The 15,692-nt window shown below is 37.0% G+C and overlaps 1 protein-coding gene across 1 annotated transcript; it reads right to left on the bottom strand.

Annotated features, from left to right (window-relative positions):
• Positions 1 to 6,036: 6,036 nt before the first annotated feature.
• On the bottom strand, positions 6,037 to 14,274 carry SLC7A13 (solute carrier family 7 member 13). The gene is made up of 4 exons (XM_063173089.1): positions 13,458 to 14,274; positions 10,899 to 11,030; positions 8,846 to 9,210; positions 6,037 to 8,102 (listed from the first exon to the last, which is right to left on the bottom strand). The coding sequence occupies exons 1-4, from the start codon at positions 14,179 to 14,181 to the stop codon at positions 7,857 to 7,859; spliced, it is 1,467 nt and encodes a 488-aa protein (XP_063029159.1). The 5' UTR covers positions 14,182 to 14,274; the 3' UTR covers positions 6,037 to 7,856.
• Positions 14,275 to 15,692: the final 1,418 nt, after the last annotated feature.

The raw sequence follows: 15,692 nt of genomic DNA, 5'->3' as shown, positions 1-15,692 counted from the left end.
ATTGAGGCTTTCCTAATACAGAGAAACAAGAAAGATCAGTCAGAATTATGCAAAAAAACTGTGGGCATATTTGGTATTTATATAGTAACATTCTCAAGGCACTCTATATACACAAAAGATTGAATTAGGCACACGAGGAGAGAATGGGAGCATCTCTCTGCTACCCAGGATTAACAACAAGTATTTCTGCTCTAAAATAGGGTTTAGTACATGTGATAGTTAAACACTTCACCAGATGCAAAAAATTGTGCATCAATTAATCCCAGGTAAATAATCCAAGAGTGTAGCAGAATCTAGGACAAAGCAATTCCTAGCAGGCAAAAAAAAAAAATCATCCTGGTATTTTGGAGATGATAAACAAAGTACTGTGGAAAAATCTGATTTCATTAAAAAGCAAACAAAGAAACAAACAAACAAACCAAAGAAAACATAAAGGAATTCATATCTAAACAAAAAAAGACCTATCAAAGCAGGCTATGAAGATGTTCAAAAAACAAAGCAGCTGTAATAGAGGAAAACTAAGAGGGAATTTGGCTGCTGAATATAATTTTAACATGAGTTCCTCTCACAGCAGAGGACTACTTGAGCTCACAGGCAAGGCCGGCACAAAACCAAACACAGATACAGTACTCATCAGTTTTTAGTAGGATTTGAAGTGAAATCTCAAGCCCTGAAACAGTTATTCATAAGCAGAGTCCATTCAAAAGTCATAAGGCAATTCAGAAAGCATAGTTTATGGCATGTTTGCAGCATTTCACTGCTATTTTTGAGTTTCTTCTGAAGAAGATATTCCTTCACCCTTAGAGCGTAGAGATGTGCCATGACTGTAAGGTATTAAACTATAACTGGAGAGCAAAAATAAATAGTTTTCTAGACTAAACTGCGCTTTGGAAGAGGTTTGTTGAGCTAAATTAAAAATACAACTAAATAATTCCTCTACATGAAATACCCTACAAATCTTTTCCCTGTCATCCACTTTTTTGCAAGACTGCTTCTGAAGTACTATGATACAGAATTGATATGTAAGAACAAAGATAGTCAGGTACAAAAAACTTCATTGAAACCAGCACACATAATCATATGATGTTTCAATACAGCGTGCACAAAGCAAGTCTTTGACCTCCAGCCAAGTTCTTCATCACTACATAAAATTAGGTCCAAAAGTTCATTTTTTTACAGAAAGATTTAAGAACAAGTGGTTAAGCATTTGCAAACATGTGCCATTTTCAGGTCTACTTTCCCCTCTTGCTGAGCACAATTAAAAAAAACTAACTTAGCAATTTAAAAATGAATTCTGAAGATCATATTAAGATAACAAAGAAATTATGGAAGTTTGTCATCACAGTTAGGTTGGTGTGCATGACGGCATTAAGTCATTTTTATTTCACAGCCTTCCTCAGACAGTAGACTCACAGAGTGTGGTGGAAGGAAGTGACGAGGACCATCGACTTCAACTCTTAAGATTGATTATTCTTCTTGTAACTGGAATTAAGGTCTTGCACTGATTTTCTATGATTGTATATGGTGGAAAAAACATCTCATTGCTGTTACACTTTGCAAGCCTTTCTGAAAACAATGTCAGTGTGGGCTTCACAAAGGGAATTAAGATACAGACACACAGACAGAAACACTAGTACTGCTTCACTTTGTATCCAACTTTTCACCATGTCTTAACTCGACCTGGCATTACAAAATTAGTTTTAAGCATGAAAGAAAAATTAATTAAACATCAAGGTGCTTCTGATGCAAGAAAACTGATTTAGAGGAAAAGTTAAATCTACTCAGTCACAACATAAAGTCACTGTTTTGGAGCACAAGAACCAGCCTACATATAACAGAGGCTCAGGTGTGATCTCTCTGCAACAGGCAATCCCAAAATGAGGACACCAGCAGCCAATTAAAACTTAGCTGTGCTCAAATTCTTTACACATGAAACACCTGCTAAATATATCCTTCTGAACATACTCTCAAGTCTTAAACAACCTCAAGAACCTGTTGCCAAAAAAACCTCAGGTTCAGAAGAGCTTGGCTGCAAAGTACAAAGGCCAACACTTTATCTAAACTAACACTTTAACAATAATGACAGGACATACCCATGCAGGCAGAGTGAAAGAGAGGGACCCTATGTGCCGACTGCAGCGGAATGTTTACGGAAGGGCTGAGGTTGCTGAGCAACAGCCCCTCGCCAAAGTTCCAGCCCTGGCCACACCCAGTCCTGCTGCCACTCCGCTGTGGAAAGTCCCACTTGCAGCCTAGAGCTTGGCAATTACAGAATCTTGGAAAGGTTTGGGTTGGTGAGAACCTTTAAAGATCATTTGATTTCAACCCCTCTGTCATGAGCAGGGACCCCTTTCACTAGACCAAGTGGCCCATCCAAGCTGGCCTACAACAGGGCATTCACAGCTTCTGAGGGCAGCCTGTTCCAGTGCCTCACCACCCTCACACTAAAGACACACGGTACATGTGGTGGCACCTTGGAAAGTCTCAGCCCAAACACATTTATCCCTTCCCGCCAGGAACAATACCTTTTTCTGTTGTCAAAAGACAGGGAATATCCCTAGCCAATATTATGCGCAAAGCCTTGCTAATAGGGCTAATTTAAGTAGCTTTGCAAGATGATGAAAAATCCTAGTCGCTTTTAAATCTGCCAAACAAAACATTGATTTGTAGCGGTGTAACTACTTTGTCAAGTCTGCAGCTTTGGTGGACCTCAAAATCACCTTTTCTTCAGCTTTTATCCCAGCCCATACTATAGAAAGTATAGAGTGATACTGGTTTCGTAGGAATTTTTTCCATAAATACAAATGAACTGGCATTAATTCTGCTACTCGCTTTTAATTCATTATTAATTCAGTTTCATGTTATCTGTTCCATTACTTTTTCCAAGGAATTATGTGACACTGTCAAGTCTATAATTTCCTGGTTAATTTCTTTTATTCTGTTTAAATATTAGCATGTTACCCTTCCTTTGCAATGCAATCCTGAAATTTCCCGTGTAGCAAGAGTTACTGAAAATCGACAGTAACAGTCCAGCTCTTCAATAGTGCCTCTAAACCTGTAGGATACAGCTTATTCAAACCTGCTCATTTAAAATGTTTCATTTCCTGTTCCAAAGTAAAAATAGTTCCTGAAGCAGATACAGCTCTTATCCCTCCAAATCAAGCCAGTAAGAATGGGAATGCCCAGGATCCCCCATCACTTGAAATAAACCATAGAAGACAATGACAGGAATAACTTCTGTGATACAGAGGAGAACACCACCACTAACAGGCTCTTTGACCTGTTAGTTGTTAAAACACAGTTGTTTCTGGTTTGGCATATGTGGAAACTGAGATATAGTGAACCTTACCAATATCCACAGTGCATGTAGCAAACACAAGAACAGAAGTTGGGAGGTCGGAACAACTCATGGCCTAACAGCTACAGGCAGCTCTTCATACATCCTTCACTATTAACCTAGAGGTTCCAACCAAATATCACCACATCAAAGCACAAAACATCATGTACAGCTGTTCAGTGTTAGCTCTGATTCCATCTTTTTATTGGAATCACAGTTAACATTAACTATGAAAAGGAAAGTAAAACAAGTAATTGCCGTGGTTTTTCTTTCTTTGTACAATTTCTGGGGTTTGCCTTAGGGCGATTTTTTTTGTAACGCAGTCAGCACATGTGGAATAAGCATGATGTATAATTGCAAGTAATTTTTTTAATAATATTGATAGTAATTTTGTATTTTACATTGTCTTTTTAAGAAGATAAAGGATCAAAAAAAAAAAAAAAAAACGGCAGTGCAAACATACATACAAATATTGTGTTAGAAATCTAGAAAAACATATAGGGAGATTAAATGTCAAAATGGACCAGTCAGTACAATATCGATAAAAAAATTATTTAATTGTTGTAAGGCTGAAGTTCTGAAATATGCAAGCATGCATAAGCATAAAAGAATTATGAAGTCAAAGACAAAATAATTACAAATGTGAATAAATTTCTGATATAGTCTAGTAATAAAAGTCAACTTCCATATGGCATTTTCTGGGATATACTCAAGTAGGAAAGCAGCTGAGACCAACTGAAACAAGCTATAATGTTAAAATATTGATTTGCTCTTGACCAGAGTAGCTAACATGAGTTATAAATTTGAATTCTATTCCTTTATGCTTACTGCTTGGAGATGTGGAATGAGCCAGCAACAATAAGAAATCTTTATACATTTAATAGTGTATTTGCCTCTTTGTGATTTAGCGTTCTGAAACACTCAGACAAAAAAAAATCTGCATTAAGAGAACATCAGTGACTCAAATTCAGGGGATGGGCAATACCATATCTGGGATTGCTTTTATGATGCTAATTCAGCTCAGGTGTGTGAGTCCCTTTCCAACAGGGGTCATTTAATATGAGCATTCTTTTTCAGAAAATCCTGTCTCTCTTGGATCTAGGAATAAGTCAACATTTGTGTTGAAGAAGATGCTAAATGTGAGGTGGCCAATCCCTCATTTACTGTAGAAGAGGAGGAATTTGATGTAATGAATGATGTAGCACTTTAGGAATTAAGTATGGCCCAGAATACACATTATTCTTTCTCTATAAAATTCCATGGCCATACTGGAATAATTTAGATCACAATTTTTGAAAATTGAAATTAATTCTGTATTCCCCATTTTCTATACCAAACTTTAAATCCTCATGCTTAATTTGTGGAATTTAAAAAATCTCATAGTTGTAATTTAACATTTAGTAGACTGTAAATCTTAAAAGAATTGCAGCTATTCACAGTTAAGTCAGAAGTTGAGCTAAAGGATACCAGCTATTCATCTAAACCAAAGTAACTGTTATAATTTGTCCTATTTTCCTTTTTATAGTATTCTTGGAACTTAGTTCCAGGGGACTAAAGGCATTCTGAACTTACTATGAAAAATCAGCTCCAAGGTACCCTGTCTTAAGAATCCAAAGTTAGTGAGCAATTTTGGTTATGCCTCCTTTGTTTCCATCTAAAAACTGGAATGAAAGGAAATGGAAATCTGTATATAGTGTCTGAATAGTGTATATTCACCAATTCCCTGGCTCTTTGCCCTGCTCCTAAGATAAACATCCATACTTGGACTCGAATCTCCATAAATGGTTATCCATCCAGGTATTTGATGTGAATTGAAGGATCTCAGGGAACATCACAAAACTGATTTCTTGTGCAACCTACACATCAGCTTAACTTACTTTCAGCAAGCAAAGATGATACCACTGACACAGCTCATAACAGTCCAGAGAAATTAGTGGTTGTTTGTAAAGGGCCTAGGTGCTGACATGAGGAACACCATAGAAAAGTCTGTAAGATATCAACAATGTCTGTCAAAAGCAGCATTTGAGCATAGAGTGACAAACAAAATGCAAGATCACATGCTGAAATGGGGAGAATATGATAGTGAATTATTTGGCACCATCCATTCATTCCAATAAATGAGGTAAGGGTATATAGAAAGAACAGTTTATGATCTAATAATGCAAGGCCATTGAAAGATGCCTTTGCAGAGGGGCTAAACTTGCATGGACATTTTTAATTCTGATCTATTCTAAATCTTCTCATCTTGTACATTTACGTGCCATTTCCTAGATTTTTGTTTAAAAAAAAACTATCTACTTCATATTCCAGAAAGATACATAAAAGCAATTTTTTTAATATTAAATTTCTTTGGGACTTTTGAGTTCCCTGATTGACTGGAACTGCTAAACCTTTATATTTGAAGTTTGTATCATTAACAAATACATGCTCCAATTACACAAACATACCCTGACATATGTTATCAGTGGGTACCCAACTCATTAGGGAATTAAATAGATAGTTGACAAACTATCTATTTAAGAAGATAAGAAATAACATGGAAATAACACACCCAAGTGAGTAATTTCCCCCGATGCTTGCTTTTTCTAATCATTTGGTGTACAATATATTATTATTGTTACATAAACTTTTTTCCTTAAAACTTCCACTTTTCTTTTATATATTAAAATATAGATTTAAATAAATTACTTGAAAGTTCATTTGAAAATCTGTGGCATTGCCACACCTGTATTTACAAATCACTGATGGATGCTTTAGTCACAGTACAATAATTTCTTCCATTTACAATTCAGTTTTTAAAATATAACTCCTCTACAATGTTGATGAGTCTCATGATGTTTTGAATTTAAACAGCAAGAGAAATGTTTTTCCAATAGCACTATTAAGTGAAATTAAACATTGATTCCTTTCTTGCATTCAGCAGAATCCAGTCTCCAGTTCAGCTGTATACATTGCAGTCCTCGTTTGTATGAACTTCTCTTCATAGAGCTTGTTAAAAGCTATAATGTGTTCTTCAAATTTTCATTCTGTGTCCATTATCACCTTGAGAAAAGCCGCTTGCTACATATATTTGTTTTAATTTGGGGGCTCATTCCAGTGCAAAGTCAAATCCTCTTAAACCTTCAGTTGATTCCTGGTTTTATTGATGGCCACCCTAGACTTTGGGTAGCTATGAAGAACTCTTTATTTGTCATTGTTATTTCAAAAATTGTTATACATTAGTGAATCGAGTATTGCAGCAAGATTTTTTCATTCCACTGTGTTATAATACAGTGCCCTGTAAGACAATTTCACCAATGCAACACCCATCAGACCAGAGAGATCACGGTGGAGAGTGATCAGCTGGGGCCATCTGCTGGTTGTGTTGCTGATCTTTCATTGCCAGATTTGGAAAATCACTTTATATTTGTAATTCTATTGTAATTATAAAAATGGCAGCATATATTAATAATCCCCTCCAAATGATGGTTTGTGTGTACTTTTAATTTATTTTTAAGATTAAATATTCCATGAACTTTATATGGCCCAATTATAAGAAGAAAAAAGAATTCAGTTATCTTGTTTTCATAAACAAAATTTAAATGGAGGGAAGGGGGCTGAAAAAAGCTTTTACTTCTCAATAACACCAAAACTAAAACAAGGAATAAAGTAATATTGATGCTAAGATGTAAATGATTTAATAAAGGAATCTACATATCTTTAGCTTTTATTTCTGTGATGAAAAGGATAAATAATTTTTATTGTCTTGATGCATTGTAAGATTTCACCTTGAATTTTTGTGTTGTTCTAAAATAGCTAAGATGCACCATGTCAAATTTTCTTGCTATTTAAAATGATCAGTCAACTTTATGATAGTCTTCAAGGTCTTTAATAAAAATAAATTAATGCCAAAAAAAAGTAGCAGATGAAGAAAATATAAAGTCTTTAAAACCAAAAGTTCTAATCAATGAGCTACTGCAAACTAAGAATAATCCAGACAATTTAGTTCAAAGTGTGAGTGTATTTTTATAATTATGCTATTATGTATTTATTCACTTATTGTATGATAATACTGATAATTATTTGTGTTTGTGTGATTGAGTCTTATTTCCATTTTTGCAAGACTCTAAGCAACTTTTAACTGTGTTTTCAGGAGCAGCAGAGAGCATTTTACAGATTTTGCAAGTTTAAGAGAGATCCTTTGGACATATTAAAATAGTATACATATATATTTATGTATTTATACAAACATATACATATTAACTTATACTAATGCCATGATTTATTTGATGAGGAGGTGTTTGGTCATAGGTTGGACTTGATGGTGTCAAAGGTCTTTTCCAACCTAGTTCATTCTGTGATTCTGTGCCCATACATACATGTATGTGCATGTTTGCAATATATGTGTATACATCTGTAAATGTATATGCATGCACGCACACCTACGTATCACACCAACATCTAAATTGTACTGTTTATAGCCTCAGTTAAACAAAATCCTCTGTTGGCTCTTAGTTGTACTGAGATTAAATATCTGCCATTATTCACATTTGCCCTCAGCAGGTCCATCAGCAGGACAGACTTCTAACAGGAGCTGTAGGTGGCAAGTAATTTTATCAAGAAATGGAAAACGCAATTTAAAATGTATAAAAGGCAGATAAATAATGAGACTTCCAAGCATAAACAGGAAAGCGTAAACATATTGCATGTTTGGAGACCAGACCATGGGAGCTAGAACTAGGAAGAAAGACATTGCCACCATCATAAATGGAACTGGTAAAAACACCTGTAAGAGAAAGGAAAAAAAAGTGGGTTAGGAAATAAACGAACCAACTTGACTTTTCTGCCTCATTCATTAGAGTAACAATGTGTTTGTCACAGTACAGTACCACCTCTCATGCTGCTATAAATTCACCCAGGACAAGAGTCATCTGACTCAAATTGCCTATAAGAGAGGAATCTTTTTAAAAATATTTGTTTAGGCTCCTTCTTTTGTCAAAGGGGAGAGACAGGCAGTATTGGGAATCCATTTTTATCACATATGATAATGTGGGTTCCCATAAGACACTCAGGGCTGGGTGCCTGGAAGCCTTCACAATGAACATGCACTTCTAACCCAAACTTTCTGACTGCTGGAGTAAGAAGAAATTCAACCTATCTTTAATGCCTGTGATTATGTCAAGGAAGATGAGAGCAGATCGAAGTTTAATGAACTAAAGGGCAATGGGTCCTAAACTGTTCTTGTTATTGCTCCACAGTGGTATGGTTCCACATTGTTTGCACATCTCCCCCATTCTGCAAAGAACCATCTCATGTGTTCACCTTCTCTGGGGCAGAGACCATCTGTTTGTTTCTCTTCTTTTTACCGTGAAGCAAAATTTTCAAATGAGGCTCAAATGAGGCATTGAGATTATTATTTGTAATTTTGTGACGATCCACTTTAGATTTGCACTTCTTCTATAACTTTTGCATGCTACCCAGGACTCAAAAAATAATATATAAAAATATTTTTAATTTAGATCCATTTACTTTGTATGGTCGGTGTAGATGAGGTTCCCGGTATCGAAGTACAATCAGGCTTGCACAAGTCAATCCAGTCATAAGCCAGGCAGAAAATCCAAAGTAATTTGTTAGCATAATAAGGTCAGAGGGGATGATAAAAATGGATGCAATGGTGGTTGAAAAAATCATGGCTGGTGCTGGCGTACAGGAGTGGACATTAAGCATGGATATTAAAAGAGGTAAATGTCCTGACTGACTTCCAGCATAGCTTAATCGACCGAGTGTGAACATGCTGCAGTTGAGGGCACCAAATATTGAGACAGCAACAGAGAAAGGAATGATCCAGGCAACGGAGGGGATCACTCGATCAGCCCAGGTGACTGCCACAGCAACTGCAAGAAAGCAAAGAATTTGTGTAGTACAAAGACCATCTTCTGAATAAGAGACAGACTCAACAGGAAAAAAACTTAAAATACAAGAAGCACCTATTATTTACCAGCAATGCCTGCTTTTTCATTGCAGTAGTCAAACACTAATCCAATCCTAAAGGTATTTCATTCAGGAACTAAACATTTCCTGGGAGGATGACAGCAACAAGTGCTGCCTGCCAGAGCAAGCCAGGGAAACCTGCTGGGGCCAATACCACAGTCATGGACTGCCCAGCAGGAGTGAGTCACATCTCACATCCTTCATCACAAGCACAGACACCTGGGCAAGGAAAGAAAATTAACTCCTTGATCCCTGACATAACCATGGTGCTGACACAATCTGCTGTTACAGGAAACTGCCAACAGGACCACATCTACAGTCAGTACAGTCAGAGTTGAGTCAACAAATGTGCTATTAATGAGATTTTGCTTTGGGTGGAACTGGGAAATGTGAAAGATTGTTTCTAAACAAGAGATATTCAATATTGCTTGGAAATTAGCTACAGCTGATATTGTAGTGAGAACAATATTTAGTGGGTCTATAATCAAATGCCATGAGGAACATGGGTCTTGCAGTGTCCTGTGCAGTGTAGGAAGTAGTTAGAGATGGAGAAAACAGTGCCCCCAAACTCAAAAAAAAAAACCTAAAAATAGTGAAGGAACAAGAAATGTTTAAAAAAGTGCTATCATTTTAAGGTTATCTTCTGAGCTGGCATAGGTAAACACAGTTCCCCTGGTATGCATGAAGCTGGTCATGCCAGCTGGCAGCTGTAGTTCATGGATAGTCTGATATTTGCTGCCTCCTTCATTGTAACATACAAATGATCCAAGTCTCCCAGCAGACAGCCTGACAGTGGCTGAGCGACAATATGAGGTTACTGAGTGACTGGTACACTGTTCTCATTTATATTAGTGAGCTTTTATAATAGGAAAAAAAAAAAGATTGATCCATTCAAATGAGGTATGGTTTTTGTCAGGCCTGTAGGCAAGGTCTGACAGCTCAGTGTCATTACCATGGAATTTAAAATGTGCTGCTTGGACAGTCAAGGAGAAATATAGTTCCCTTTGGAGCCTTACATGGCCAGTTTATTGATACAGGATCTGAGAAAGGGTTTATACACACTGGATTTTGTATAGACTCTTCTGAGAAGTATTTATCATGAATAATACACACCCAAATACACACCCAATAATACACACCCAAAATGGCTACATTTTTATGTCCATAGTCTTTTCTATACTCTTGAACATGTTAGACTTGTCCACCTCCTAAAGAGTGATGGCTTTAGTCTGAGACTCAATGAGACAGAGAAAGAAGGAAGAGATAGGATTAAAACTATCTCTTTATAAAACAAAGGAAAACAAAGATCATCTCTATACTTGGGACCTGACTTTCACCTTATTTTCCAGGTTTTAATACACTTCTGATTTCTTTTTAGACAGTGGAGGACAAAGCCAACAATTTCAACAATCTGCCTGCATTCATCCCATTTGTGTCATACACTAAAATTAAAGAATTCTCTGTGAAAGGAAAATGAACCCAAATTTCTGGACTGGGAAGTTAGGTGAGCGGAAGTAACCCAGGGCATTGACATCAGATGGATATGTCAATGGGCCAGTTCTTTTTAATTAAAAAAATATTAAATACATACCTGAGGAGACAATTTCCTTAGGTGTGAGGACAGTCAGATATGAGATGTTCACTAGTAGATAAAAAACAATTACTGCAGGAACAGCAGTCATCACAGTTAAGGGGATATTTCTGCTGGGACGTTTCATCTCCTCTGAAAAATACAATTTAAAACAACAAATGAAGCAAGCAGTGTAGCTTCTGCAAGTGTTTTCCAGTGGTGAAGCTGTGCAGTTTGACAAACTGATGCCAAACTCCTGCCCCAATCCCTAATCATGGCTGCTAAATTCTCTGCTTGTGAAGTCCTACATGGTTCTCAAACAGGTTAATATCAAAGATTCTTAAACAATATTGTTTTACTTAGCTATTTTTAACTATTTTGGAAGGAGGGCTGGATGAAGAGCCGATTGATTCACAAAGTGATAAAAATGAGTGATAATTTCCCTTTGATTTGATTAATCACATCTTTGACTTACATTAGAAAAGTGATTTGGTAGAAAATTTTCAAGTAGCCTTACCTGAAAATCACTAGCTTAAACATGAGACTCTTAAGTCGCATTATTTATTCTCATGTCACCTCATGAATCCTGATCTTAAACTTAGTGAGCATATTTGCATATTTCTTCTCAAAACCTTTCTCTTTGCTTTTATATCAGAAGTAACAGAAAAAACCAAAGGTATAGACATAAGAGCAATAATGCAGTGGCTTTAAAAGGGGGCCATTCCCAGATGGATTTTGATTATTATCATCTTTTCCAGGGAAAAGATGGTGGAGGAAAACTGTTTAGTGCTAAGCCTGATAGCTTAGAACTACTCTTACCAAACAAGAAAAAAGCTGAATTTTGCAGGTATATAACTCAGACACAGGCACACATTCTTGGGCATGTCACAGTCCCAGCAAAAGATGGAGCTGGTTTCCAGAAGCTTAATCTCAATCACCCTCAATCAGAAAGGTTTGTTTAAATTTCTTTCACTCCTTCCTCCTGTTCCCTCACCATTTCCCACTTCCCTCAGCATTTACAGACAATTTCCTGAGTATTACCAGCATATAACTGATAAGAGGTAAGAAGTGAAAAGTGAAATGTGCAGCTTACTTAAACTCTTTTTAGGAGACAGAAATCTGCTTCCTGCTTTACATTTGATTTCTATCTTCTGCTCAGGACATCAGCCTTGAGCCATGATCCCTGTGCTGGCTGTAGTGCATGGAGACAAGACTGAAGGACCATCTGAATAGTGAAATTCAGATACTATCAGAAAATTTGGGATTTATTTCAGATATAAAAAATACACTTAGTAATTTTGAGCTCAGAAGAGAATAATCCCCAAAATATCCAATTTACATTTATCTTGCCATTTGTTTTGTTGTTTATTGCAGTCTTGCCAGCCAGCTGACACCTGATGCATCAGCTGAAGCTCACAGAAATGAAGGTATTGTTGAAGCATAGGAAACTCAGGTCAGTTTGAAAAAATTGCATATGTTACATCTGTCTAAACAGCTGTGCTGCCCAATGTATGGCATTTATTAGTACTGCTAACTGATCAGAATAAATCTGTATTTTACCAGAAGTCTTGCATTTTCTCAGGCTTACAAAGCCAAGTACTTGTCTTTAAGGAATACCTAAGGTTTCAAAACCACACTTTATTGATTTATATACATTTTTTTTAACTGCAGCCTATTTTTAAAGCTGGAGTACCTGGATTATAAAGACAACAGTCAGGTTTTTAAACATTAACCAAATTTTCACACTATCCTCACCACTGAACTTTGTGGTATGCATTTAACACATTCCATTTATTTAATATTTTACATGACAGAGGTCAATGGACACAAATGGTTAAGGATATAACAGCAATATCCGCTTGCTTACAATATAATTCCATGAATCTGATGATACTATAAAACTCTATTTATTTAACTTGTGATGTGAATACGTAACATAATGAACATCACCTCTGTAGCTTTAATGAAAAAGTTTATTACTGCCATATGTCAGCAGATCCAGAATAGGGAAGTAAACAGATATTCAAAAACCTTTTGAATTTTAAAATGGAGTACAAATTCTATGAAAAAATCTATGCCACCTTGCACAGATCTCTCTTTACCCTCTACTGGACTTCAATATTTCCCAGGAAAATATATCCCATAAAATTACTACATTCTAACAAAACTCAAAATTAATTTGACCCTGTTTAAACCAGCTGCATAACCACAGATAAGGCACAGATATTTAAACAGAAATTACCTATGCACACGTAGTTTGGCATGGATAACTTGACACTTTCCTAAAAATACATTACATGGACACTGAGAAAGACAAAATGCAAATATTTAATGTATGAAAAAAAAATTAACTATTATGATTTCTCTTGTACTTTCTTGAAAATGTCAGCTTCATTCTGCACAAAAAGCAGGAATTTTTCCTGGAGAGGAACAACGCCTCTTCTACCAGCCCAAACAAACACTTACGTAAAATGAGAAGGACCCTGTGGTCTTGAAGCAGAGACAAGTTCTCCCAAAACAAGCTAAGGAACACAAGAATGAGAACTGCAGAACTAAATCTAAAGAAGAGGAGCAGAATACCTGCCATGTAGTTGAGGGACCACCAGCCGCCGTACGCGTACAGCCCCTGGAAGAAGGCTTCGGCAATCTGTGAGGCGTTGGGGATCTCTGAGCTGAACATGTCCTCAAACCTGGCCAGACTCTCCTTTTGCCTGGTAACGAGGAGAACTATGCCACCAACAGCAATCACAGACAAGGCCATCATCTTCAGCAGAGTGAAAACTGTCTGCACCCACGCAGACATTTTGACGCTGAGGCCATTTAAAATCCCCAGGGACCAGAGAACGGCCAAGGCCAAGCACTTCTTCAGCACATCTGGTGCAGGACAAATGCCATAGAATGGCTGTGTGGCATATTCAGCAAACAGCAAGGCTCGAGCAGCATTTGATGCTGGCTTGGTGAACGTTGCTGTCCAGATAAACACGAAGGCGGGTAGGGATCCAAGGCCTCTTTTAATGTGGCTGTACTCTCCTCCGGAGAAGGGCAGAGCGGTTCCCAGCTCCGCATAGCAGAGGGCACCCATCAGAGAAACCAGCCCAGACGCGGTCCAGATCGTTAGTGCAACGCCAACATTGAGTAAGGAATGTTTTAACACCCCTGTGGGAGACACAAAGATCCCAGCTCCAACAATTGATCCTATAATAAAACTTACCCCATCAAAATAACCTATATTTCTTTTGAGTTGAATCTTGGCTTTTCCTTTTCTTTGCACATCTTTGGGGTCATTGTTTTCTTCTTTTCCCATTTTTTTGTGTTTTTTTTTCACAGCAGATTTCACTTTGTTGTCAGCAGTCTGTCATAGCCCTGCTTGCTAGTGAAATGTTATGGGAAGCTTGGCTTAATCATTCAGAAAAGAAAGCATACTTTGGGTTTGATGTCTCCTGTGTGAAGATAATTAACCAAATACTTCAAGAAACACTGGCAAATCATGTACATGTTGGTTTAATATGTACTTCAGAAATTATAAGGCCTGCAGGTATTTTTGAAGAAAACAACATTAAAATTAATGCATGGCAAATTCTCATTTCTCAGATGATTTTCATCAACAGATTTCATTTTGTTTAATGTACATCTTCAGAGACAACCACAGAGGTAAGTAAATGTGACTTCTACATCAACCTTAGGGAAAGAGGAAGGATATGGCAACATGAGGAAAGAAATCAACCTTCCATATATTATTGACAGTGACATGGATGTTAAATGAACAGCCTGCCTCTATTTTTCCACCATCTACTCAGAAAAGGGACAGTGATAACCAATAATCACCAGTATGCTTTGCCAAAATCTCATCAGTCACTGGGTATATTGGAGCTTGTTTATACTTCACTCATTAAACATTGCCCTAGAAAGAAAATTACCAGTTTTATTCCCAGTTTTTTTCTGAGCACACAAGGATAGACTAGTATTCAAACATGTCCTAAGATGGCTTTAGTCTTCAGACATTGATGTGAGGGAAGGAAAGAAGCTGTATCATAATTTTCATTTGTGCATGGGACCTGTGGAACAGAAAGAAGAAGATTGGAAGTTCCCACTAGTGTGGCATGTGTCTTTTAAGGTGTGACTGCTGATTTTTCTACATACTTATCTGTTGCATATTTTGTGTTAGGAGCTTCTCTTCAATCAGATGTGGAGATGCCACAAACAAATTATTTTTGTACCAAAAATGTAATTTTTTTTTTTTAAGATGCAGAGAAAAATGGGCAGAAAGAAGAAAACTTACTGAAAAGAAGCTCAGCATGAACCCTAAGGGCTGTGTAAGTGCCCAAACTCGTAACTGCAAAGTTCTTACTTTTTGTCAGTAAAGTGGCAGAACCAGTTTTCTCCTGCAGGTCAAAGCTCAGCAGTGCAGTGAACAAAACTCATGCTTTCACAGGGGCCAACTTGAAAGACAGAGTGGTTCACACCAGTCTTGAACAGCAGGATTTCCACTCAAATACAAAATAAATTCATCTGAAAATTAGTTTATATAATATGCCATCATGTAAGAAACCTATGGCTAAAATAGGCATGTGCATGGACTGCTCTTTTAATTGTTTCAATGACCTGAAGTGAGTTTCCTTCACCACAAAGAAGCTCTGCAGCGTGGTCAGTGACAGAATCTACAGCCCCAGAGCAGCCTCTAACCATAAGAAAATTCTTCCATTTTCTCCAAATCCCTGCAGCACTCTCCAAATACTTTCATCTTACAGACGACAAAAACTGTAGTTCTACAAGAAGCACACCTCTACTTACTAAAACTTGCATACATTTTAAACT

This window comes from Melospiza melodia, chromosome 1, assembly GCF_035770615.1.
Source record: "Melospiza melodia melodia isolate bMelMel2 chromosome 1, bMelMel2.pri, whole genome shotgun sequence".
NCBI classification, from domain to species: Eukaryota; Metazoa; Chordata; class Aves; order Passeriformes; family Passerellidae; genus Melospiza; species Melospiza melodia.
This window is presented reverse-complemented; position numbering and strand designations above follow the sequence as displayed.

Bases quoted from the DNA above. Each gene is read 5' to 3' on its own strand.
- SLC7A13 (XM_063173089.1), bottom strand. From the start codon at position 14,181: ATGGGAAAAGAAGAAAACAATGACCCCAAAGATGTGCAAAGAAAAGGA. The intron at 9,211-10,898 runs GTATGTATTTAA...GCTTTCTTGCAG, and splicing joins TAAGGAAATTGTCTCCTCAG to TTGCTGTGGCAGTCACCTGG. The intron at 8,103-8,845 runs GTAAATGGATCT...TTTCTCTTACAG, and splicing joins ATCTACACCGACCATACAAA to GTGTTTTTACCAGTTCCATT.